Here is a 27,215-nt window from a genome sequence, read left to right on the forward strand (position 1 = left end):
CGAAGTGGCAACAAAATCTCCTCTAGCAGGGGATGACATGCGCGGGAGCGCCCGGCAGTGTGTGACAGCACCACTTCGTTTAAGCAGCACAGCCCCCGCTCCCGTCTCCGTGCGAGGCCGCGGTCAGCGGCTGCGGGGCGCAAATCAAAAGGACCCGACAGGTGGAATCCCCGGGCCTGGAAGGGATCGCGCGGCCTCGCGGCCGCCTCCATCCCACGTGCACGGCGCGTGCTCAGGGCCGGGCTGCAGCGCCAGCCGAGTGCTGCTGGGCGGGAGCTCTGCGGCCGCAGCTCCGCGCGGCACCGCGGCCGTCAGCTGCGGCAATACGGGTACGGCGCAGGCAGCAAACGCACTCCATGGCTGACACAGAAAGTAGTTCGTAACGGCGACTCCGACGCGACCAACTAACGGCTATTGGCACGCGGGGCGTGCGGCGGCTGTAGGACGCTGCCTTACGCACGGGAATCGCCGCGCGGCAGGGGAACACCGCCGCCTTCTGCGCAGCTCCCGACCGCGCGGCCCAGCGCCCATCACCGGGGCAGCCCACGCGGCGCGGTGCCGGCTTCGGGCGCAGGGCAGCGCCCGGGCGGCCGCGACCTCCCCGCCGCAGGGCGGCGCTGCAGTGCCGCGCCCGACGGAGGCCCCGCTTCGACCCGAGCCCGGGGCTCCGCTCCGCCGCGCGGCGCCGCCCCGTGGTCGGCGGAGCCAACGGCCGACGGCGCCGCCCGATGGGGAACGCTGCGCCGACCCGGGGTTCCTTCTGCCGCGTGAAACAGCCGTTCACTCCTCACGGCCGCCGCTAGGCCGAGCCCGGCGGGCAGCCCCGCCCGCCCCCGCAAGCCCCCCGCGCTCCCCGTCCGGCGGAGCGTTTCCCCGCTAACCGAGGGCGGAGCCGCCGGCAGCCCGGCGCTGACCCCGCGGGACGGCCGTCGCCCCTCCGGCCCGGAGCGCCGCGCACAGCGCGAAGCGAAGCGGCACCGCACCGCCCGGAGCTGCGCTGCGCCCCCGGAGGGCGCCGAGGGTCGCGACGGCCGCAGCGCTCAGCCGTGTCCGCTTCTCCGTTCCCAGCATTTAATTTCAGAACCGCCGCCTGTCCGTCCCTCCGGCACTGCGGCAGCTGACACAAATGATGGCCTCTGTTGAAACTGTATTTATGAAATGTACATTTTAATTTAAATACTCAGTATACACTGCACGTAATCTGCATGTTGCATTTATTAAATACATTAAAATCTGCAATGTAACAAAACGTTTCCTGCATACGAAATTCAAAACACCATTTTAAATGAACAAAAGATGGCTCACTTCACCGCCACCCGCCGGCGCGGCGCAGGCGGCCCCACGCGGCTCCTCTCTCTGTTCTTGACGCTGCTCACAGACCGACACACGTTACAATAAGAGTGCTGGATAAAAACATGAGGTACGAAAGTGGTTCGAAGGTTACAGGTCATGCAGATCATGCTAGACAGCAAAGAAAGGTGTGAATGAGGAAACACTAAATAAAAATACATACAGAATGTGCATCATAAAATAAAAAAAAACTCAATTACACAGCTTTGCTTCTTTGGTTACAAAGGAGGTTGAACAATTTCACAGCTTTTTATTCCCACCCAAAAAAGAAATAATAATTGTACGAAATGTCGAAAAGCGGAGGAATCGTGGCAAGTTCTCTCTATGGGGAAGTAGAAACAGAAATGAGCAAAGTTTTCTTCATCAAAATAGCCCACCCGCTGTACGGCAGCGCCAGGCCCGGCGACCGCCCGGACAGACGCGCTGCGCTGCGCTCCTCCTCTGACCCGCTGTACAAAATTTACATTCCAGCTGGACCTTCACTACCGTAAATAAATACCGAGGGTGAATCGCCCTTAGTGTTAGAGATATGCCAGGATCCTTTGTTCAGTTATTGCCCAAACATTCTACCCACGAAACGCAATCCCATCCATCGCCTTACCGGTACACGTATCAAAAATTAAGAAGGTTCTGTGACATTGTTCGTGAACATTATGGAAATAGCAGCCCTGTAATAAATAACACAACATAAATGAAACCAACGTAGGCAAATGTTACTCAGATGGAAAGGACGGCGGCTCTCGGCCCAATCGATGCCTCTGACGACGCGAGGCTCGAAGCCCCGCGGCCATGGAACCCTCCGGAGCCGCCGGGAACGTCACTGCGGCACCGCGCAGCCCCGGCCGTGCACAACAGCCCCGCCTGCAGCCCCTCTGCGCCGCCGGCAGGACGGAGCACAGCCGCACTTTGCCACGCTCGGGTGAGGGAAAGCTCTTGGAGGATGATTGTCTAATACTGAGAAGGCCAAACACGCGACAGAAGCATGGCTACTCGCTTTCATATAAAGTGGAAAGAACATCAGTGGCACACGAGGACAGGCTGCTCTCAGGTTTTCTGCTTTGAAACGAGGCAGGAAAGCTTTACGCTGAGGAGACATTCGGCTGCTGCGGAGGCTGTGCTGGCTGTGCAGGCTGCGCCATCACCGCCTGCGCCTGCAAAGTGCTACTGGGATTGGCCTGTTGGGCTGAAAGTTGGGATAACTGATCGTTGTTTGAAAGAGATTTCAACAGTGCGTTCTCTCGTTCAAGTAAAGAGTTTCTTTCAACTAATTCTTTTATTTGTTCCTTCAGAACTTCCACTTCTTCTCTTACTGCGTACATCAAATGGCTTTTCACCAAATCCTGCAAAGAACAAACCCACGGTTACAGCGCCTGGAAGGGTGCTTCCAGCCCAGCCCAGGATTCACTGTTCGCTGCTTCCACCGCAGCCAGTGCTAAGGCTGGGAAGCTGAAGCACCTCTCCCTGAAAACATATACAAACTTGAGCTCCAAGGACCATCAGCCCAGCTCCTCAACTCAGCATAAAGCGGCCCTGACACCACAATCTTTGCTTCTGGCACACAGCAGTCAGCTGTGGCACACAGCGTCCCCACACCTACAGTCACTGCAACCCGACCTCCCTCCCAAGCACGGAGAAGGCCCGTAGTGTGAGTAACACGATCAGATGAAGAGCTTCTGGAAAGGTCTTTCTGTTACATTACCCATATTTACCACACAAACTAATATTAAGGCAGCAGCGACCTTTAGGCTCTACCCTTTCTGAGGGCCTCATACATCAGCCTGTATTAAATGCCAGCAAGTGCCGCAGGTGGGCAGCACTACAGCACATGCAGGACATCACTGCTGCACTGTGGGGCTCTGCCTGCAGCCTAACTGAGGTGACAGAGCCCACAGCTGGAGCCGGCCAGCCTGAAGGAAAGCATCAGCTCCGTCCTGAGCAGACGGGGTGGAGCCCGGCGTCACACAACGCCAACCACAGAGGTGTATGAGAACCAATAAACAAGAAATAAAACCAAACTGGATGTAACTTGAAGCTGAATGAAATGTTACTTCTCTGTGCCATTTACAAGATAAACCATTAATGAATCTCACTAAGAGGTGTGCTATTTTCAGCACCCCCTGGAGTTCAATCAGCTTGTTTGCAGAAGTACACACGAAATTCATTTTAAATTGCTTTAGGACAAACAATGTAGGTGAGAAGCTCTTAACATTACAAGTTAAAACAATCCGGGTTTGTGGTTGTCTCATACTTTGTACTGAGAATTCTTTTTTTTTTTCCAAGCAAAGCTCTCTGACCCAACCAAAGGGATATTACAGACACACAGAAAGACAGCACAGCTGGGAGTGTGCGCTCAGCCATGAGCCTGGGGCTGTACTTACCATTGCCTGTTCTATTTTGTTGTCAATGGCAACAACACTTGCACCAGACGCGCTGCAAATATAAGCAGAAAACTTTGTTAGAGCATTACTGCATTGGTTCAAAGCATGCACCTGTTGGCACCCACAGGATTCCTGGAGCATTATTTCCGAGGCCAAAGCTGCTGCGCCACACATCCAGCACACAGCTCTGTGCACCATCCCCCTCCCCACACGGCACAGTTGGAGCTCCTAAGAGACACTGCTCCTTCAGTTTATCATTCCTCAGAAGAGATGTATGACACCAGCAGCAGAACAGTGCACTGGAACAAACAAATCAGTTGCTTTCATTCCTGCCTCATTTTCCAGCTTCCTTCACTGGGGAGAGAACTGATTCATGGGATACTCATGGGGTCCTCACCTCTAGTTTTATTTCTGCTAAATTGTTTTTTAAAAGCACTGAAGAAAAAAAGTTTGATAGTGTTTGTCCTCCAGCTCCATTTAAAGATCACTTCCTATAAAAAAAATGATCCCATCAGCACTGCCTTTACGGCTCTGCAACCGAGCAGCAACAGCTGACAGCAGAGACATGCCCGTGTGCAGGGCTCCAGGAGAGCACTGCCCAGACAGACTTCAGTGAATTCTCAGCAGACTGCATCTAACCATCGGAATGCACTGCGGGCAGTCTGAGCAGCCTCACTGCACGGCTGCAGTACTGCAGAGCAGTCTGACAGAACAGATCCATTGGTGGGACAGGAGAGCAGTATTCACTGCAGACACGCGGTGCTGAAGTGCACCTTTAAATCCCACATTATGGCAATTCAAGCCTTCCTGCGTTCAGACTGTTTTCAAGCCACCCTATTGAAAAATAAAATAATCACTTTTAACTCCCCAGAGTCAGACTAGTGGGGCCAGAGAGGCATTCCCCCTCTGCAGACTGAGCTCCCCATTCGGAGCAGAGCTGCAGCGCATCCCAGGGCACACTGGAGGCCATTGGCTCCCTCCAGCAGCACACTGCCCTCCCACCCCACCTCCCAGCAATCCCAGTGCAGCTCACAGCCCCACACCTGGCACAGGGCTGCAGCTGCGGGCTGCAAGCAATAGCTGTCAACATGCTGCCCACAGAGCGAGCTGCTATCAGCACGGTGCAGCCACGGTACAAAAAGCTGGCGTGCAGGAAAAGGCAAGGTTTGCAGCCAGGGTTGGAAACTTACCTCTTTACAAATACGTAACACTCACTGAAATCACACTGTAAGGAAAACCTGCTTACGGCTCTCTACAGTGAGTATCGGCAGCATGCTCAGAAATATTAGTTACACACAGGAAACCAAGCCCAGCTGCTGGAAGAATACACTACTATTTGGACAAGTCCATTTTACCCAGGCTCACAGGAAAACCAAAGCTGATCATGACACAAAAGAGGGAATCAGCTTTTGAGACTGAGAAAGTAGCAGCCTTCATTGCTAAACCAACAAAGCCTGTGCTCCATAAGTAAAACGCCAAGTGTTTAACAAGAAAATTGTTGCAGGTGACATGGGCCCACCTTCAACACCCCTACACAAATGCATGTAGCATGGGAAACAGACAGGGAGAAGTAGAACTCCTGGCCTCATCTCAGCACTTTGGTACAACAGGCTCAGCAAGACGGGGTGCTGGGATGGATGGCTCGGGCACTCAGCAGAGCTGGGCAGGAGAGGAGAGGAAGCGAGGCAGCCCTCTACATCAGGGAAGGTCTAGACTGCATGGAGCTTGGCCATGGTGATGAAAGGGCTGAGAGCCTCTGGGCAAGAAGCAGGGGAAAGATACCGTGGTAGGAGTTTGTTATGAACAATCCAACCAGGACAAAGCAGCAGACAAATATTCCATAAGCAGCTTGCAGAAGGGTCACAGTTACTAGGGCAGGAGGAGGGAACTCAACACTGAGAAAGTCAGGCAGCAGATCATCCTGAGTGCCATCACACCACGCACATGGGACAAGCAGGTGATCAGAGTCCATCAGCATGGGTTTGTGAAAGGCAGGTCCTACCTGACTAACTCCATCTCCTTCTGTGACAACGTGACCCACTTCGTGGATGAGGAAAGGCTGCCGAAGTTGTTTTTCTGGACTTCAGCACAGCACTGATACTGTTTCCCACAGCCTTCTCCCAGAGAAACTGCCTTGTGGTAGAAACCCAGCTGCATGGCTGGGCCTATATCACTGTGAATGGAGTTAAACCTGAGCAGCAGTACAGGCTGGAGGCACTGCGGCTGGAGGCACTGTAGCTGGGGGTGCTGCCAGCAGCTGCCTGAAGACAAGCCAGCAGCATGCCTGTGTGGCCAGGAGCATCCAGGCCTGCGTCAGAAATAGTACGGCCAGCAGGACCAGGGATACGACATCCCTGTTCTCAGCCCTGGTGGGACTGCATCTCAAATACCATGCCCAGTTTGGGGCCCCTCACTGCAGGAAGGATGCTGGGCTGCTGGAGCACATACAGCAGAGAAGGGCAGCACGGCTGTGAGGGAGCTGGAAAACACAGCTCATGGGCAGCAGCCGAGGGAGCAGAGCTGTTCGGATCAAAGGGGCCTTTGAGGCCCCCCCACGCTCACTACAGAAGCCTGTACCCATGTGGGTGCCCACCTCTTTTCTCAGTGACAAGGTACAGGATGCAAGGGAACAGCCTCAAGATGCACCAGGGCAGATCTGGCTGGGTGTGGGGAAGGATTCCTTCCTGGGATGCAGTCAGGCGCTGGGATAGGCTGCCCAGGGCATCCCAGGGGGGCTGGGGCTGTGTGGGCTGAATTCCCAGCCCCAGGGGTACAGCAGGTGCCTGCCTGCTGCTGCAGCTCCATTTAAGCCGCACAATCGTTGGCTCTTCTATCAAACAAACAAATACCTGTTTCCCCAGGACAAGTAAGCTTTCCACAGTTTTACACGAAACTCTAAAGATCAATTACTCAATACAACCTAAGAATCGATCTCAGCGGCAATGCGTGAATTTTTATAAAATATTTTAATTCCTTAGGGGAAAACAAGACCTGGGTCAGCTGAATCAGTCTGAGGTTTGCACAGGGATGTACAATGTGGCTCCTTCAAGGTCTTCGTAAGGTCAAGCTACACTAACAGGATATATCATTTTTCCCCCGTGTATGAGGGTAGTCACACTGCCCATGCCTTCCATGAGACGCAAACGTCAGAAAGAAATATAGTCCAGATAGTTTTGTTATTTTTTAGAGAATTTCAGATGGAGTTTTAAGACTTTTAATTTGAAATCAGGAAAGTTCCACCTGAAAACAAGCACAGTAAGGCTGCAATCAAGGCATGACAGTTACACTGGCCTCCCTCCTCAAAGAGGAGCACCTCATCTGACAGACAGCTGCAGCACAGCAAAGAGAAGTTTGGCACAGCCTGCCATGGGGAGACCTCATCCAACTCATCACTTTCACAGAAAGGATGTTTAGCAGCAACATGCAAAGTACACATCTGTGACTGCTCACATGATGAGAAAAATCCACATCCCGTGAATTTACATTGTGAAAGTTTAATCTTTCACACAAAAACGCAATGGAAGCTTAATCATACCGCCTGGAATTCAAGCTTACCAAAAATAATGGCTGCGTTTTAGGAAAACCCACCTGAAGGTCCTCTGCTACCAGTGCTGCCCTGAGAAAAGTCACAGAAGAGTCAGCAGCCAGACTCGTGTGAAAATGCCAAAAAAGCCTCCGTTCCTCTTCTCAGCCTTCTCTGTACCAGCACCAGAGACAGACACTGCACTGAGCTCTGAGCAAAACCATGTCAGAGCTAAGCAGGGAAAGCACCTGCAGGCTTCTTGTGACCATCTCAGTAACAAGTATTTCACTGACGTTCAATGGCTGAATGCCTTCAGCACCTTTCTCTGCCACGGTGTGTCAATGAAAAATAACCATCTCTGCTTCACTTAGTATTTAGCAATATTTTACTGTCTATTCTGACAGCGCGTGGTTAGCTTTGCTGGCCTCAAACAGCCCCAAGAGATGGCTGCTCACACAAGGAGAGCCTCTATTTGTGCAGAACAGAACAACTTACCGTTACACAGGAAGATCATCTCCTAACAAATTCCTGAGGTTCACAAACTACTTTTGAAAGAGCTGCAGAATGCAATTAAAAAGCCAACTGGGGCTTACGTTGTGCAGCATGGGAAGCCCTACATTTTAGAATGGGGAAACAAAGGCACCCCGAGGAATTCAGAAGGACTTAATGCTTGCTTTTACCAGGAAGTGTTCAACTGCAAAGATAGGAGGATGATACCTCCACAAGAAAGCTCCTACATTGGTGTACTTCCTTTTTTTAAGCACCCCTATATTCCACATTTCCAGTACTTGTTTAGGACATTATGCACAAACCTAGGATTTGTGAAGCCTGCATCTTAATTGCAAGCAATCTGTGTTGGTTTTGTTTCTTTTTTGTTTTTCAATCTGCTTTCACATCTTAAAAATTAATGCTTTCAAGTAAAGAGACACCAAAACAGAGAAACAAGCGAACCTCTAAGTGTAAACCCCTAAGTGCATTTTTGGCTGCAGTGCCAAATTTGTATGCAAGCCCCTACAGTTTGTTTCACTGCTATAAAAGCCGCCCTGAATCCCAGCGCCGACACAGCCCCACACATACAGGGCAGCAGCAGCATCTCGTGCTTAATGCACAGCATTACTGTGTACAGCTCTGTCCTACAAGGAATATGTGCTTTACAAACCCTGCCTAATGCCAGCACTTCAACAAAACCCAGCAGGATGCATTAGTACCACATCAGCCAGAACTGAACCGTATACTGCCAAGCAAACTTGGAAGGAGTCAGTCAAGTTTTGGTGAAGAGCCTTCAAGTCAAACGCAGCCATTACAATGATGACATCGTTATCAATGCTCAAATAACTGAACAAAATCAGCACTCCACAGAGCTTGCTAAGCAGAAGTGTTGTGACAGGCCAGAGCATCACAAGACATGGAGTCACAATCACTAGGACTTAATGCTGGCAAAAAATAAACCTTAAAAATCATTAAAGTGTGGGGAAGAACCAGCTCGCAGCTACTGATGAATTAGTAATGCATCTCTGACAAGCCATATCTATAGCAAATATGACTTTGTTGCACCTCATTGCAGTTTCTCGCCATGAGTTCAATGCCAACACAGCGGCTGTACTTCCTCCTCATCTCTTATGATGGGTCACGTTTGTTACCCACCTAGCTTAACTGAAGCACAATATGTGCAAGCCACAAAGCTTCCTTCCCTTGCCCCAAGCCCAAAAGATTTCAGCTTCATCAAAATTGTGTTTAAATACAATATTTTCACACCTTGTTTTCTGAGATAACACTTAAGAGCTACAGTGACAGTTTCTTTCTCTGGGGAAAAGGAAGCTGCAAACACTTTAGTGAACGCCAGCTAACAGCTGACTAGCATTAAACTCTTTCAGTTACACATTATGTATGATACATGCATAATGGAAGGAGGAAAAAGAAGTCACAGTATTTCAGACTTGTTCAGTTTCAGGCTTCAGTACAAGTATTTCAATTCCATGACTGCTTTCAGACTTCTAAGCTGCAGAAGTCCGATATGAAGCTCTGAAAAGAAGCAACACTTCTGCTCAAATGAAATGACGAGAAACTTGCATAGAGCAAAGCTGTTCATGCATACCTCAGCATGTATGCATTCCATACTGAAGCATTCATACCTATCCCAGAAGGTCTTTGACTCACGTAACTTGTTGAAATGGAACGCTTGGTAGAATGCAGTTGACGGATTCCTATGAGATCCAAGAATCAAACAGAGATATTGACAATGGATACGTAATAAAAATGCCAACTCTTACTCTAGCTGCATTAAAGGAAGTTAGCTATCCAGACAGATTACACTGATGTCTGAAAGTCAGAAGAGCTCAGTGACTGAAATCCTTGCTGTTTCTATGGGTTTTCACTGAAGACACACCAATTTAAAGAAAATCACCCCCAAGCCCTATGGGTATTCTCACTGTTTCAAGTTGCTTCTGTAAAGCAAGGTCTGTACTGTAAAAGCTCTTACTGAAACATCTCCTAGCACGCTGACCGCCTCCTGCAGGTAATCTGTATAACTAGTGCCACAGATTCCTCAATTCAAGGATACCTTTCATGTTTTCCGCAGTATTTCACAGGATGTCTCTGCAAACAGTACCCAGTATTTCTGTTCCACTTCACACTCCACTTTATAGTAGAAACACAAGAGTTCTCTAACTGAGCCTCTAAATCAGAGCTGCATATGTCACATTCAAAGTATGGAAGATTAAGTTACAATTGCAAAACAGATTAAGTTCGAAGTGGAACAGAACCTAAAGCAGTACTGTGTCTGTAAGCACTTCCCCACGCCTCGCAGCCGGCCCACTCTGCTCATCAGCACAGCTGGGGCACTGCCAGCCCTCACAGCATGGTCTGTAACTGCTCTGAGAACCAAACACTGCGGCACAGACTCTGCCACTCAACTCTTGTGACAGCCCAACCCTCCGTGCTCAGAGATAACCACCTCACAGATAGCAACAGTACCAACAGTGCAGTCTGAAGACTACAGTTATCCAAGGACTCATCTGCAGGCTTGTTGCTTACAGAATATGAAGTGAAGCACAAAGTCAGAATCCTTCACTGCTAGCAGCTGTGTCAGAGCACTACACTTCGGCCTAAAAACTCCTCTTCCAGCACTGCAGTTTATCCTCACACCGGCGTAGCCACAGCACAACTGCAGAACACAACTCAGCAGTCTGCAGAAATGCCACTCACGCTTTGTTATCAGGGGTTTTAAAACAGAAGATTACACCAACATTAGAAGCACAGGTACGTAACAAGAGCAATTCTTAAATAGCTTGAAAAGGGCTGTTTTAAGTCTTTCCAATTAAGAACACCAAAGCAGCAGCACCATAACAGAACTCCGTCTGAAGCTATTTGCTTCCCAACAACCTTCCCAGGTCAATAACACCATGTATCAGTGATGATCAGGAATCATTTGCTTGCAGAGTTTGTCGCTCCATCTCCTTCCTTCACCCCTCCACACACCCCAAATTCAGCCTGCAGCAGCCCACTACAGAAGTGGCCTGGTCAAGCTGACAAATACCATGCTCTCCAGTTACAGAGATCCTTAGGTTTTCAGAAGGCACATTACACGTGACAGTTGACTAATAACAGGAGAGCAGTATGAAGTAACACAAAAGATAAAGGGCATCTGAGTGATGCAGGGACAGCATGAGAAAGCAACTGGCTTCTGCAAATAAAACAGTCTTCCTTTGCTAACAGGAAAGATTGGGCCCAAGCTCTCCTAATTCATTCGTCTGAGACATGAAAATCCTCTTCCTCAGAGAGCAGCTGTAAGCAGAAAGTCATTTATCTTCCAAAATACATTTACTTGCAGTATACAAAACCCCGTTGCTATTGCTAGGTATGAAAAGTTGTGGCTTCCAACCACAGGGCCTGTCTTTCATCCGAGCTATTTTTACCCCAATACCCAATGCGCAGTGTACTTCTACTATACTTAAGAAAGCATCCAGAAAGGTATGAAGGTTTCTTGTTAAGCTCTCACTTGTACATCTTGCTGTTGAGATTTTTTTGTATTGCCCAGATAAGATAACTGCTTCTACTCTATAGCCAGATCTTAGCAAGGGATTAATAGAGGAAGATGCACTATCTAATAATAAGTAACCTTAGCAGTAACACAAGTGATGCCTGACGTGCAGGCCTGAGCTGACACGGCTGAGTTTCACCTATTTTTAATCGTATTAAAAAGTAAAGGGTTAGAGAATTACTAAAAGCTCTTCAGTTTGATGAATTAATTGAGCAAACTGCATAGAGAAGTAGTGTAACCTACAGCCATGTAACAGCCAGAATGTCAGAAGCCATTCTGACACCACTGTATCTGGCCTAGGAAACAAAGGCAGAGCCTCGGTCCCAAAACACACCACAGCTGTGGGCAATTCCCAGCAGAGCTCTGCAGCCTGAGGGCCCCACCACCACCACACAGAGGGAGCACACCTCAGCCAAAGCAGCGCACCTCTAGCTCTTCCTCCAGCCCTGCACAGGACAGCAGGCTGCCAAGGGCATGTGGCCTCAGTCCCAGAGACTGCCACAGGCAACCAGCATAGGAAGATTAAACATTCAGACTGTATCCTACTTTGTAAAAGAAAAGAAAAAAAAAAAGCCTCAGCTTCCAGCTTCTCCATGAAGTCCTATAGGAGATACCACATTGGTTTCCTTTACACACTCCACTGTTACTGTTTCTAACCAGTTCTAAGGTGACAAACGTGACCTAAAATTAAAGGATAACAATTTTATCAGTTCTCTCAGACTACTCATAGCAGCAAGCTTCCCCTTAAAGGGAAGTCTAAATCATACCAAACTCTCCCTTCACGTTTGGAAGCACATCCTCCTACTGCTGCTAATCAGGACAAGCACACACCATGCTCAGACTCCGCTCCACAGAGCTCTGCTTTGCTGGAAACCACGGCAGAACTTCAAGCACCCAGACAGATGCCTTCCACTGAAGTAAGGGCACTGAGGCACAGCCCCCACTGACACCAGGCCTTTCTGCTGCTGCACCTTTGGAGGAGGGCTGGGAGCACTGGTGGTCCCATACAACCAAAGGGACATTTTGGTGACCAGCTGAGAGCAGCAGCCGAGGGCCACAACCACAGGAACTCCTGAGCAATACCACGCCTCCTTCGAGGGGGCAAAGAGTTCTCACTACGCCACTTCAGACAGTTTTGTCTCAATATCAAAGACTGTAATGCGAACAGGGATGACAGAAGACAAAAAAGGCCAAACTTCTACCTTTGAGCACGAAGAACATGAAGCTAACAGGTCAGATAACCATGTTCAATACCTCCGACAAAAAATAAAGCAAAGTGGAGCCATCCAATATTGAGCAAAGCAGCACTGGGGCACCTTTTCAGAAATTTACATCAAACAAATTCCGTATGAAAAAAAAAAAACAAGCCTCATATAGAAAGAATACAAGATATAAGCATAGTATTATAAAATTAGCAGATCTTTTAATGCCACCTTGCATGACATTTCTGTAATTAAGATGGTGGTTTACATAAAGAAGGTCCAACTGATCAACTACTCTGTACATGTGGCTCTCCAGTGGATCAGCGGGAGGGAAGGATGCATCAAACAGCTCTCCAGGGTCTCCTCTGAGTCTGTTATGGGATACTTTAATCCACGACTTGGACAGTGGAGTACAGACTATCTTTACAACTGCAGATGATCTGCAAGCACTCAGGACAGCAGGAATAGAATTCAGGAAGGTCTTGCCCGATTGGAGCAATGGTCTGAAATAAAAAGGATGCAATTCAATAAGGATAAGCATGAAGTAGCAACAATCAGCTGCACAGGTATAAACGGAACGAGTAGCTGAGTGCAATCCCGCAGAAGAGAACCTAGCTTAAAAAAAAAAAATCTCCCAGAAGTATCAAACTCTCAATACTTCTGTCCTACATGGAGGTATACACACACTAGCTGATATCCTGTTTTATTTGGCCCTCCTGAGTCCTTACCTTATATTTCATGGACAGTTTTGGATACAAACTGTATCCAAAGGATACAAGCCTACCAAAGCTCAGGTAAGACCACAAGAAGATGTGTTACGTTCTTTTTCTTCCGTTAATCAGAACTGTAAGTGAGAAATTGAAACACTGAAGATGGATGGAAGACAACTACGCTCTCAATGTAGTTTAGAGTAGCAGACATGAGAAATTTTTCTCCTTGGCAGATGAGCATAATCAGAGTACAGACATTACGGGTTTTAACTGCAGTAAAAGTTTAAAACTAAAGATCAGACTTGGTTTCCAAATAAACAGTAAAGAACAAAGACAATCTATTACAAGAATAGTAGAACTCCCCGCTGATCCTAGAAGAGATCAGGCAGCTTTTGCTCCAAGAGGTTTCTGGCTTTTAAGCCCCCAGATCAGTTCACACGCCTGTCCCAGTTTCTTGAGATTCACAATATCACTAGTAAGAGCTTTAAAGTTCTTCCTTTGAATTAGATCAACTCCTGCAGGAACCAAATTTAACTATGAAATAGAACAGAAAGCAGTAAAGAAAGAGGTTAGCTTATACTCTGAAATCAAGATGCGGTTCAATTCCATTGTATTGCTTAGGTGGAGTTTTTTTTTGGTGGAAAGCAAAGGGTAAGCACTCTAAAGCAAAGTTCTTAGTTGCACACAGAGTTCAGACAGTAGCACTAAGCTTAAGAATAGAACACATTAGTAAAACATCCTTTACTCTTGTGCTTCTAGTCTTAGAAGTAAGGCTATTAATCATACAGTGATGCTCTTGCAGCAGAAGGATAGAAAATTCAGAAGCTTCTAGCCTCTTTATTCTTTGCACAAAAGTTTACAGGAACCTGCCAACACGCCTGTAAATACAGGTATTTAGCCATGTTTATCAAAGGACAGAAAGGATGCTAGTATATTGTTCATACAGAGGCAAAAGCTACTCTGAGAAAAAAAGCAACTCAGAGCCCAAAGATCAAGTCAGCAAGTAAACATATTCAGTGCCTACGCAACAGCAGGCAGTATTTAACAGCCAAGAGACATTAGCTTGATTCTGCTTAAGAGAACCGCCATCTTATATGAACGTGACTTTACTGTGGCCATCAGTAAGGAATTCAAGTAACAAGGAAAATTAAGGTACAGCCACCCATTGCCCAAGATGATACATGCTGCTGGACAATAAGTGATTGCCTCCTTCGTTTCTAAAGGTTACACAGACGAGATACAGTGGCGCCTAGCAGCTTTTGGAACACAAACTGGTTTATAGCTCAGTGTTGTACTGACCACCAGAAGGCTGCCTTTATCTCAGTTACCAGCTACAACCTGTGATATAGGCTGATCACTGTTGGTCTTCAGATGAAAACACATAGGGTGGCTTATTCAGGAGCCCAACCCAGGGGGCACAGAGGGGTTGCCATTCCTTAACAGTAGCTTATCAGGGAACTCCGTGTGAAGTTTATGGTATTTCAAGATTATGTTTAACCTAACAACAGAATTCCTTCTCCACTCCTCTTTTAACAGACGTTTCATTTATACGTCCTCCTGCAACCTTGGTCCAATAGTATTTCCTACAAAACACAATAACCAAAGTACAAAGCTCACACGAGAGACTTTGCAAAAAAAAAAAAGCTGATGTATGGCAAAGTCGATGTGGAGTTAAAAGGAAAGGACAAAAAAAAAAAATCAAGATTAAAACTCTATTCCTTTGTGCTTAGTTACACAGCTCAATTGACACACTTCTTTAAAGCCATTATATTCAAAATACATGCCCGGAAGAAGCAGAAGGCACCAGAGAGGTGCATGCAGTTTCAGGAGCACTGTGACTACAGATGCTCGCTCAGCCAGCAGCCTGCACAGCCATCACTGGTACTCATGGCTGCCAACACTGCAGCAGGAGGGAAAGCATCCTGCACAGGTCTGACCTCTGGCAGAGGCAACATCAGGAAATCAGTCTTAATTTCTTAACCGATTACAGTAATTTAATATATTTAATATCAAAAGGTCTGTTGTTAATACAAAATTCCTAACTGTAAAAATCAGGACAGACTCCTCATTATATACTCCAGCTAGTACAAGGTGTTCTTTAGAACAGGCATTCTATAAACACTTGCTTTACAGAAGCTAACCAGAGCAGATGCCTCAGGTGCAACTACACCTAGCTATTCACTTATGTCTACCAATTGCTGTTGGTAATTCCAGGCTTTCTCTGATGAACACCACTTTGTAATTCCTGTCTGACACACCTCTGGTAGATAGACAATGAGCACAGCAGTATGAGAAATGGGACACTTCCCTTGATTTTATTACAACTGCTGAAAGCACAGGTGACAGCATCTACAAAGAAAGTTACAGTTTAATTATACTGGCAAAAATTAACGGGGACAGTGGGACACCACACTTTCCATACCCTGGGCCTTGGATCATAGTAGGAAGGCACCTTGCCATAGGACATAAGTAATGGCATTCTGTAACTGTGCTAGGTTAACAATCATTATTTGAGCCAGCTTTGCACATATTCTGATGTGAGTACTTAATACTTACCATGAAAAAGAAGCAAACGCTCATCTCTTAAATTTTCATTTAAGAAAAAAAGCAGTTTGAAATTCAATGAAATTTCATTATTCTTTTTACACTAATTCAGTTCTCAATATGTAACATAATTACCCTGGTTTCTACTAATGGTTACCCTAACAAGCAGATAGAGTCTCTGTCTATAATGACATTTATTAGCAATACTCAAGGAGTTTCAACAAGTAGTCCATCACTTCTCACCCAAAAAGAGGAAAGACTGCTGGGCAGCTTGATGTCTCCTGCACTTGTCCAGAACTGAGCAAAGTAGGTGGACAGGGATGGCTGGAATACATGATCTTAGAGGTCTTTTCCAACCTTAATGATTCTATGATAAATGCAGGAGAGAGTATCTTCTTCTGCAATAAAACACTTACTGATCACCCGCATTAGATGACCTAGCTGAAGAAACCAGCCATTAGTTGCTGTAAATGTCATATGTATGTACATAAACACTGTGCTGTTTTATTTAGATGTGAAAACATGCTCTCTGAACTAATTTTAATAATTATTCAAAGAAAGCTTCATTAATGTAGCCCTTTCCCCCCAAAAAAACACCAAGTCTCTAGGCAGACGGAGGTGCTTTTCTGTTGTTTTTACAGGACACCTGCAACACAAACGTAGGTCACAGCCCACCTTAAGTGGCCAGTGCATGACTCAAGGAAAGGGGTTTCCAAGAGTCCAGATCATACTGTTTATGACAAGGTTGAGATAGAAAAGAAACCTCACCTCCCAGAACTTCCTCCCTCAGAGAATGACCAGCCTCAAATCTACAGAACTTGACGTAGCCTTGTCGATATTTCAATCAGAGCAGGACGCCCTACTTGGAAATCAAGGCAGATTAGGTCCAATGACACATCCCAACAACTCGCTAGCTAGAAATATTCCCAAGAACTGCACCCAAGACCAAAACCCAAGAACAACAAAATCCACCACCTTCAAGCTAAAGAAAACAGATTTTAATCTGTGCACAGTGAAGTCCCTAGGCAGGAACCAAAGGCAGTCTGAAGCACACAGTGCCCACTGCCACCTCCAGACTCCCCCCAGCCACGCTCCCGGCCCAGCTGGCAGCCACGCAGCACCAAGGATGGGCATAGTGCTCCTACAGCAAGGCTATTTTGTGAAGGCTGCTGCAGTTATCAGCCAGAGTGAATTTTCATCATGTAAACTCACAGCTGCATAAGGAGTAACTGGACTAAGTCTGTTTTTAAGCTTAAACACAGAACAACTGCAAGATTTCTCAAACTAATCACTTGCTTTCTCACTGAAGTTAATCTTAATTGTTGTAGGGAGGGTACGGCTCAGTGTAGTTCAGGAATCACTGAACAGCTTCGCAGGCAGCTTCACGAAACAACAGAGCAGAAAACATCTTCCCAAAGAGACAAACAGAGATTAGAAGCTGCCAGAGTCAATGGCAACACCAAACATCTTCCTGTGTCCCAGCAAGGAGCTCCTGCTGCAATTGGGGACAGCCGCAGCAGAGTGCCCTGCTCGGGCACACCATGACAAGCTCAGCATAAAGAACACCTGAGAACACTTACATGGTGTGAACAAACACCTCAAACTTCACCTCACAAGGGGTGCAGCATCTACTATCTGCTGGTAATCATCTATCATCTTCAGCATATCTTCACTGTCTTCATCTTCAGTATCTATTATAGCTTGCTGGCTAACATCACTGAGATGTATTACTCTCTGCAAAATATCTCACCTAAGACAGCAAGCTTGGAGCACATTGAAAAAGTACATGTAAACACCCCAGATGAAAGGAAGATGCAAGAAAAGCAAAGCCAATCATTCTGAATTAAGAAGATCTACACTCACTCCTATTGCATTAAGTCTAGAAAAATATGCTTTTAAAAGAATTTTGACACCAACTCTTCCTTTTCCTCAGCTTGGTCGGTAATGAAGACTGCATTTATTAATATATGTGAATTTATTGTAGAGGATTAGGCTCCTCCTGCCTCCCCGGCCCACAAAGCAGGATTCCACCAAACCCCCAGGGGAAAGGAAAACCTCCTGTGATCACTGATGAAAGTGGCATTGCAACAACTAAGTTACACACAAGTTACTGCACAGCAGTTTCAAATACTTATTTGTCAGGAAAACATCTATCTCAAGACCTGGGAGGAAAAAGCAAGTAAAAGAAAGCAGACAAACCTGGACTCAGCAACATCCTCCCTGCCCATACTCACATGACACCGGTGGGTAAAGCATCTCTTCGCAAAGGTTTTTTTTTTTTTTTTAACAAAGTACTTTACTTTTTAAAAAGAAATCAGGACCCAGACTGCGTGCAGCATACTTCTGTAAGTGGAATACTTACAAAGAAATAAATACTTACAAATAATAAAGAAATAATACTTACAAAGAAATAAAGTTTATTTCTTTGCCTTTCTACATCATTTACATGTTCTTTATACCTTGTTTCATGCAAATCTGCACTCAGATTAAGTCAAAACCGAAGCACCTTCAGTACAAAAGCTGCCCCTTGACTCATACAGACATCTTAGGGAAAGCACTCATAAGGACAGCCAAGGTGCTTGTGGGCCGTGCACCCTCCCAACTGGAGCCAAGAGGAGTGCGTCAGGCCCAGCCTGGAGCCCAGCACAGCTTTGCCCTCAGTGAGCTTTGCTGGGCCAGAGAAGGCACCAATGGGAGCCCAGCAGCTCCGGGGCCGGGGGCAGGGCTGGGCCCTTAAACTTCATAAGTTATGAAGTTCATAAGTTATGAAGTTTAAAGGGACCTTCAAGAAGAATGAAGAGAACCTCACAGAGCACTTCAAGTGATCGTGCATGTCTGGAGAACCTGTTCAGAAGACTGCAGCTCCAGCAGTCACTGCAGATAATTCTGTATTTACACAACAGATATACCAATAAAAGTGAACACATAAGGCCAACAATCTTCCAGATCTAAAACAGACTTCAGCAGAAGACTCTCACAGAATCTTATGGAATCTTTATCAACTGTGCATCAGCAAATTTGACGTTTTGCAAGAGCAACAGACACTGCTAATAACCAAAGAAACACGACTGCCTCAAAATGCAGCGGGCCAACATTCAAACACCCCATACCATAACAGGGAGCAATTCCTTTTTGCTTCAGGGTCACCTAGGGCCAAAAGAGATTAACAGCAGCAAGAAACCCAGCCCCAGTAGCTCAGCAGCCATCCTGCTAAATACTAGGAAGTTCAACTTTTTAACAAGAACTTTCAATACGCTCCTATGAAGCTATGGCGTTATTCCTGCGTACAAAACAGCATTCAGAGAAAAGCTATGAACACTCGCACTCTTCTGTAGGGGACAGAAGCAAAACCTACAGCAGTGGAGCTGCTTGGACCTGGGTGTACAAGGTACAGAGAAGCATTTATTTCAGAGCTGGTACACTACAACGTACCAAATCTCAACTGCTTCCATCTGTGAGTTTCCTTCAAGTACTTCTCCTTTCTTCCTTCTAATAACTACCTCATCTGAAACAATTATACCTCACTAGTCCTAAGGCTGCATTGACTTGCCATTAACAAAGGCACTGAAATGTTTAAACTGGGGAACATCACTGCCAGGTAAGCAACCACATTCTTCTGTTCAGCTGTCTTCTAACAGTCAAGAACAGAATGCAGAACAGGTGCCACAGCCCAGAAAGCAGCGTGCTGTCAGAGTGACCTTATGGAGGTTTTCTTACAGGCATTACAGCAAGAACCAAATACAACCAACAGCAGTGCTGTTTGAATGGTCATTTGGTACCACCAACCAAAACGCTCACCTCTGAGGTCCCATCCCCACCATCTCTCAAACACTCCGGATTCCAGCACAGATCTGTCCATGTTATACCATCACCCACTGTACCACTGCTCAAACAGAAGCCCCTAGGATAGCAGAAAACTATTCACCTCTGCAGCTGCAGTACAGTGCAAAGCTTTGATAAGCTTACAAACAAAATGAAGACAGAGACAGTCAATAATCAACAGCAATGCAACTCAAGTACTGCTTACTGGTATGCATTTTCAGAACACCTCCATTTTTATTCACAAATATGCACCCAGAGCAACACAAAACAAGTTGGTAGCAAAGTCGCGTTAGTGCCTGTTCCTCACTTTTGCCCTTGTATTACAAACAAGGTCTTGGGAGCTCAGATCCCCTGGTTGTGTTTATCAGCAACAATTAGTACACTACACAAATAAGTGACTTAACTGAGCAGAGAGGTGTGTTGTGTGGGTCTGCATAACCAGGCTGCCAGCAGTTCAGCTGCTGCAGCGGACATTCACAATTGCAGCCATTCATTAGCATTCCTGGAATACAGCCTGCCCAGCTCAAGCTGGTCAGATATCTCTGGAAAGCAATCGGCACCCCGCTCCTTTTCCAGCACTCCTGGTAATATCTTACCCCCAAAGTCTGCCAAGCATGTAGGAGGTTTGCACAAGCTTTCTCAGTAACATTTTTTCAACACACACAACATATTTCTTTTCCCCAATGGCCAAAAATAAAAATAAAAAAATTTTAAAAAGCACAAGGCCAGCTGGATCGTGACACTTGTTGACTATGGATTTGGGTATATGGACACAAGGTGAAAGGGGAACTGACGAATACTGACCCTGAAACATACCACTACTAAAGGCCCACCTAACTTTGAGTCCCACTTCTGCCTGCTTTCACAGTATTTGCCAGATAACAAATGCAAAATGCACTGCAAGGCTCACAGCTGCCTCACTGAGAGCAGTATTTCCCAGATCCTTGAATACTGCTGCTTATTCTGCTCATAGCCACATTTAGAGAGGAAAATCAAGTTAAGTCACTCTGTAGATCTTTCATAATTAGTACAAGATGTATTTCTTCTTAATATCTTAGCAAATTAGGTGCATAAACTAAATAACATAGCTTTGCTTCTTAAAGGAAGACTGGGATGTGCCAAGGGTACTTTGCTTTTTCCCTTCAGACACCACTTCCCTTCCTCCCACCTTGACAAGATTTCTCGATTACCCAATTCTGCATCATTCAGCACGTAATGGATATTCAAAGCAGGAAAATAAAGGGTTTCATGAAAAATGCTCTGCAAAAAAAATTTAGTTCTACATCTGCAGACTGATAAGACAGAACAAGTTATCAGTCATGCTATATACACCTCCTCACACCTCCACTTCTACTTTAAACACAGAGCAACTTAAAACAGTAGGTGATGAGGCAGGAATAACACACAGAACTTTCCTCAGATGAGAAGCTGCCACTCTGCCACTCACTGCAGCTCTCAGTCTGCTTCAAACGAAGCCCCTTCTCAAACTAATTTACCTTTAATGGAGTTCCTCTTCATATTCCAAATGACGAGTGATTTACTAGATGAACTCAAGATACTTAGAGCTATATGGTATTCCTCCATCAATTTTAGAAGATGACCATAAGATAAATCCATGCAAATTCAGTTCCAAGTACATAATGAATGCCTGAATACAAGTGAAGGTGTGCAAAGAACTGAAGACACCTGCCAATGCACCCATCCACCTTTCTGGCATGTACACGTTAGGGCTGAAAGGAAGAACACTTCCCACAAAATTTCTAGCTCTCACAACCACAAAGTAAATCCTCTAAACAAAGCCAAGTGCTCACTTCCTGAACCTGCAGGCAGAGCAATGACTCATGGTGAGCAAACTCCTATTGTGCTTTATTAGTGTTATCAGTGTCAACCCTCAGCCTATTAATGACACTTGAAGGTCTTCATTAACTATTTCACCACTGATTTCAGTCCATAAAACAACTGGGAACAAGCCCATAGGAGTAATGGTGCGATTTAAACATCTGGAAAGAAAAAAGATGAAAAGAGCAGACAAGCAATGGTTTTGTAATAAAGCCATCTCAGCAAGTAAAGCAAATAAAGACAAAGTGGTAATGCAGCACCTAAAAAGCCACCAGGCTTTTCTTTTCTCCTCGGTCTGAAACCAGTGGAAGTCGAGCTGCTGCCTGAGGGGGGTGAGAAATAAGCTTGGAACTACACCTCCTGCCTTGTGTGATGCGTAGGCATGTTTCATATGAGTCCTCCTTGCTTATCAGCATCCCTAAAGAAAACTATTCCAACCTGGCAGAGCCTCCCTGCCATACAGCTCCACTCTGTACCACTCCAGCAAATGGTGAGCCTTTATCTCCTGGCACAGAAGGACGGAACAGAGAAGTCTGCATTTCTCCAAAGATAACCACAAGTTGGTTTCTCTACTGCACATCACAGCGTGGCACGTACAGCCAACACAGCACACTGCAGCCGTTCCTGTTCCTCACTGCTGGCTCTTGTGGCTGTGCTTCCAGAAGTGCTTCCTTAGAAACTAGCACTGTATGAAACAATTCTGCAATTCTTCAAAATACAAAAATAATTTAAAAAAAGCCACTACTCAGGATACGCTGCCCAAGGCCTGTTTCACCATTCCCCCCAAAGGTGTCCCACTTGCTGCTAAGTTCTCCTTATCATGACATGAAATGATCCCTTGGCACAATCACATCTGTGACTACCATTTATACAAACATTTGGGATTACAGGCTGTGCAAAATGAATATAAGCCATTAAAATGACTAAAGTTATTTCTCTTAATATATTGGGACATTAAAAAAAAAGTGACCAGTTTGAAATCAAACCTTCTCAGCACAAAGAAAAGTTTGTCAGCAATCTCCCTAAGGTAGGCATATTCAGCTGCAGTCCTGGTGGCTAACTAAGGCTGTACTGCTTTAAGTGGAGCTCAGCTGCCCACAGCACCACTTCTGCCTGTATGAATGCCTTAGCAGTTACTGCTCCAAATGCAGTGTCAGAGTTGCAGCGAGCACAAAGCCTGCATCACCACAGATACAATTCTTAAGACTGATTTGTTTGAAGTGCCTTCCCCATCCTATGCCCCACCCCCACATACTCAGCAGCTTTACTAAAAGCACACCAAGAAACACTGACGGTATTATCTTACAGTCTGACATTCTTCCCAGATGAGGGAAAGCCTATAGGACAATTTAGTGCATCAGAACTTCTCATAATGCTGTTATTCCTATCTCTAAAAATAGGGACAGGAATACCCCACTCATATTATATTTCTCCAAATTGCAGTAAACACAGCAATAAATGGTAATTATATTAATTCAATGCTCAAATACTGCTTTCCCTGGAAGTCCTTCCTGAAAGGAGCAGTCAGTTAAGAGCAGTTTCAGCCACTGTGCCACATTCAAGAGCAGTCTGCAAGGCCTCTGAGAACGAAAGAACTGGGTGCTCCCTCTCTCAGGCCCTTGGCAAGTTTGCTCGTACTATGTACTACATTATAAAAATCTGTTCCTATTTTCCAACTAAGAAGGTTTTTGTTTGAGGTTGTACTTTTCCACTGTGCCGACAGCCTCATACAGATGAGCAGAGTTAAGTGGTATTGGTTTCATTTAATTCAGAGAGCTATTATCTGTAGACCTTCCACTATGTTAGCACATCACATATATCCAGGTGCAAGTACTCTCCTTACTAATATGATACAAAATGAGAGTTTACCAGCAGGGTAAAAAAAACAGGATAGTGCTAGCAGCATGCCATGTTCTCCAAGGCACCTCACCCAACAGCCCTAAGACAGCAACATACTCATCTTTAACAATAGGGCAATGCAGCAGTGGAGCACTACTTTAACCTTGCTGTCATTTGCCTGTTTCACAGTAAGCTCAGAGGAAAGGAGGAGTGAACAGACTTCCTCACACTGTGAGGAAGGAGGTGTAGGAGGGGTGACTGTTTTCAGTCCGTCTTTGATTCAGAAATTACATTACTTGTGCACTAAGCAGCTTTACAGCCACTTTCTGCCTGCTCTGAGAACAAGCAGTACAGAACAGTTTTCAGGCAAGCAGTGAATTGTACACCTCAAAGAAAACTCTAAAATTTCAGTTAAGACTTTTCGAAAATATGAACTCATAAAAGCACTGACCATAACTTGAAGATTGTTTCCTTAAGAGAAGGTATTTTTATAGTGTTATAAAATAATTCATACCTGTCTTCATCACCATCAACAGGAATAGATATGCCAAACACAGAGCTGGCAAGACTGTTCATAGGAGTACTTGCAGGTAACTGAAGAGGATTTGCTAGAGTGTCTGGAATGGGAGGCTTCACAAGAGGTTTAATTTCAGCTGTAAGAGAAAGTGGTGGCTGAGGTAGGGGTTCCGATTTTCTTCTAGTATCATCAATCTGGCCTACTACAGATTGAGCAGGAGTCTGAAACTGTCCGAGGTTCGACTGTGGCAGATTTGTAGGTACATTAGGTGCACCTTGTATCAAGGAGTGCCCGACGTGCTGCTGCTGCTGCTGGACAACACCGGTACTTCTGCTGACAGAAGTGTGGCTAGGCAGTTGTGACTGGACCAGAGTAACAGGGACATTTGGCATAGTAACAGAAGTGGTAGACACACTAGGCACACTTGTACCGGGCACAACTGCAGGCACGTTCTGAACTCCAGAAACCACGGCATGGGGAGCACCGGGCATTCCAGACACTTGACTGCTTCCACTCATTTGATGCTGAGTCACAGATTTCTGTTGCACAACCCCTGCATGTCCAATTCCTTGCTGCACCATGCCTCCTGGCTGCTGGACAGCAGTCTGACCAGCTTGTGTCTGGCCACTTTGCATAATTCCTGATCCCTGTGCAACTGCTTCACCTGGCTGCGCTGGCACCCCCATCACTGGTGCTCCCCCAGGTGAAGGGCTTGGACCAGTCACCTGTCCAACAGGCAGGTTGGAAGCCGCAGTACTTGGAACAGAGCCTGCAGGAGCCTGCTGAATAGCTCCTTGAGGCTGCATAATTGTCATGTGTTGCATGTATTCAGACTGACCAGAAGGTTGCGTTGGCAGTAGGTGCACCGGTGGAATCTGGGACTGAGAATAAGCAAATTGTTGAGGCTGAGTCACTGGCACGCTTGCTTGCTGCACCTGCTGCTGTGCCACAGGAATGCTTGTCTGGCCCATCGTTACACTTGGAGGTGCTATGCCTTTTCCATTGGGTCCAGCCTGTGCAACACTCTGCGTATTTACCTGTGGCTGTGATTGCTGTGGCACCATTATCTGCTGATTTGCTACCGAAGCCCCAGAAAACATAGACTGAGCAGTACTTTGAGGCATGGCCCCACCTATAGGTTGTTGCGACTGCTGTTGTTGCCCAATGACAAAATTAGGTTGCTGTAGAGAGGCCTGGTTCATCTTCTCTGTCTGAAGCAGCTGTGACACAGCAGTAAGGGAACTGTCAGCTATGGAATCAGGGCCATGTGCTGACGCTGGCACAGCTGAGACCACTACAGAACCTCCTGTGGCACCGAGCCCACTGTCCCTCTCTTGAGCAGCCTGCTCAAAGGTGCTGCTGTGCCTAATGCAATCTCCAGTCCTGCCCAAGACACCACTGCCATCAGAGTCCCGGTCATAATACTCCATACACGTCCATCGTCCTCGCCTGTAGGGTTCCCCAGTACCGTGATCCAGCTTGATCACTCTGAAACGTGAGCTGCATGCAGCAGCCACTGTCTGAGCCATTGTCCCAGGCGCAGCAGGCGCAGAGGGCCCCGAGTAGGGCAAGGCAGGTTGAGCACCGCTGCCTCCAGTGCCAGCAGCTGGCAGGGGTACGGCAGAGCTCTTGGGCACAGCCCCCCCATTGGGGGCCACTGCTGGTGGCACAGCAGCTCCCCCGCCAGCAGCTGCAGCCAGCTGCCCATCCAGGAGGAGGTTGGGAGAGACGCTGCTGGGAGTTTCAGCCTCACCCACGTTGTTGAGAGTTTCTTCAGAGGAGCTCCGCTCACAGACATCCTCAGGGCCATAGTCGGTAGCTCGGGAAACATCAAAGATTTCAGAAGACACATCCTCGGTGCGAGACTCATCCGGGTCGTCCAGGCTCTCCGTGTCCTCGGTAATGCTGCTGGCCACCTGCGCCGTGGTCACGCTGGTGATCTGGAAGCAGCTCTTCTTCTTGGCCGGCATCTTGGACATGCTTCCCCCGCTCGGAGGGGCCGGGCCGGCCAGGCCGGTGGAGCGCGGCCCACCGCGGGTTGTCAGGGCGTGCGGGCCGACTCCCGGCCGCTACCGTACATCCTCCGGCGGCTTCCTCCGGCGGGCGGCGGGCCGCGGCGCTCCTCCCCTTCCTCCCGGCCCGCAGCCCTCCTCCCGCCGCCGGGACGCGGCTCTCCTCCCTGTCGCGGCCCCGCTCCGAGCGCGCCGCGTGGCTTCCTGCCGGCCGGGGGGGGAGGGGGCGGCCGCAGACGCGGACCCGCGACCCGCCCCACGCGAGGGGCTCCGCGGCGGCCGGGCGAGGCCCAGGCGGCCCCGCGTCCCCCCGCCCTGCTCCGCGCTCTACCTGGAGACCAGCGCCAGACGCATCTCGCTCGGAACCGGCCCGCAGGCGAGCCCCGGGCGGAGGGCCGGCTCGGCGGAGGCGAAGGAGGAAGGACGAGTGGGATCGGCTCCTCCGCGACGGGCGGACGCGGGGCGGGCCGTCCCGTCGCTCCGCAGCAGCACCGGGAGCGCGGGCTCCGTCTGCGCCCCGCTCGTCCAAGATGGGGCTCAAGTTCTGCCGCGCTGCATGCCGGGAGGGCACCCCGCCCCCTCACGCTCGCCGCGATGACGTCACGCGCAGCCCGGGCATTCGTTCCAAGGGGGGGGAGGTGGACGGCGGGCGGGGCGGGCGGCGCCCCCTACCGGCGTGGAGGTCCATCTGGCCCTCCCGTGTGTTGTCAGTACTATTTCCCGGTGTGATGCCGTACCAAACCCTTCTCCAGCTTCAGCGGAGATTACTGCCGCTGCACCAGCAATCTAAGAACTCGCTGGTGCTAGAAGAGTTCACACGTGCCTGGCTGAGCCTGTGCATTCGTTAGGCTCAGGTGTGCAGATGGCCTCAGCCCGGGGCAGACACGTTCCCTTTGTTCAGTTTGAGGTCCTCACCACCTGTGAGCCCCAGCTCAGGAAGCGCAAGAAGGGTGCTCAGATGGCTGTCCACGCGCTCTTGGCGTGCTCTGATCACACACAGTGCCACTGAACCCTGTGAAGGGACCTCTGTGACCTCCTAGCATTTCCCTACAGCAGCTGCACAGGAACGTCCCGGTGGGTTTGGACACCTCCGGAAAAGGAGACTCCACGCCTCCCTGGTCAGCCTGTGCCAGGGCTCCGCTACCCAACGGCCCTATATTTCCTATAGAATGGCCCTCCGCCCACAAACGTTCTCTTGGCCGTTGTCATCCCATCGCACCTCCTTACTCCTCTGGGAGGAGTTCTGCCCATGGCCACCCAGGTCTCCATTTCTTTGCACGTTGCCATCGCTTTCACCACCTGGTGAGGAGGCCCCAGTACCACTCCATGGGCAGCCAGCAGCGTCACTTGACCAAATGCAGGAGATGACCAGAGGTTTTCCTCCATTAGCCTCAGGTCCACGTTTCACAGTCTGTGTCCTTGCAGATAACAAACCCCACA

The 27,215-nt window shown here is 47.8% G+C and overlaps 1 protein-coding gene across 5 annotated transcripts; it reads right to left on the minus strand.

Moving 5' to 3' along the window:
* Nucleotides 1-1,197: 1,197 nt before the first annotated feature.
* Nucleotides 1,198-26,321, minus strand: TSC22D2 (TSC22 domain family member 2). 5 transcript variants are annotated; one of them, XM_040705982.2, is made up of 5 exons: nucleotides 23,761-26,321; nucleotides 9,384-9,455; nucleotides 5,731-5,901; nucleotides 3,729-3,780; nucleotides 1,198-2,690 (listed from the first exon to the last, which is right to left on the minus strand). In XM_040705982.2, the coding sequence occupies exons 1-5, from the start codon at nucleotides 25,740-25,742 to the stop codon at nucleotides 2,430-2,432; spliced, it is 2,538 nt and encodes an 845-aa protein (XP_040561916.1). In that variant the 5' UTR covers nucleotides 25,743-26,321; the 3' UTR covers nucleotides 1,198-2,429. The 5 variants fall into 5 exon arrangements, with proteins under 5 accessions (XP_040561916.1, XP_003641833.2, XP_015147338.2 ...); XM_003641785.6 differs by lacking the exon at nucleotides 5,731-5,901; XM_025153468.3 differs by lacking the exon at nucleotides 5,731-5,901 and having other exon boundaries at nucleotides 2,589-2,690; nucleotides 9,347-9,455.
* Nucleotides 26,322-27,215: the final 894 nt, after the last annotated feature.

Source organism: Gallus gallus, chromosome 9, assembly GCF_016699485.2.
Source record: "Gallus gallus isolate bGalGal1 chromosome 9, bGalGal1.mat.broiler.GRCg7b, whole genome shotgun sequence".
Taxonomy (NCBI): Eukaryota; Metazoa; Chordata; class Aves; order Galliformes; family Phasianidae; genus Gallus; species Gallus gallus.

Coding starts and splice junctions, on each gene's coding strand:
- TSC22D2 (XM_040705982.2), bottom strand. CDS start 25,742: ATGTCCAAGATGCCGGCCAAGAAGAAGAGCTGCTTCCAGATCACCAGC. Junction 5,902..9,383: donor TCAAAGACCTTCTGGGATAG/GTATGAATGCTT, acceptor CTCCATTCACAG/TGATATAGGCCCAGCCATGC. Junction 3,781..5,730: donor AAGGAGATGGAGTTAGTCAG/GTAGGACCTGCC, acceptor TTATATTTGCAG/CGCGTCTGGTGCAAGTGTTG.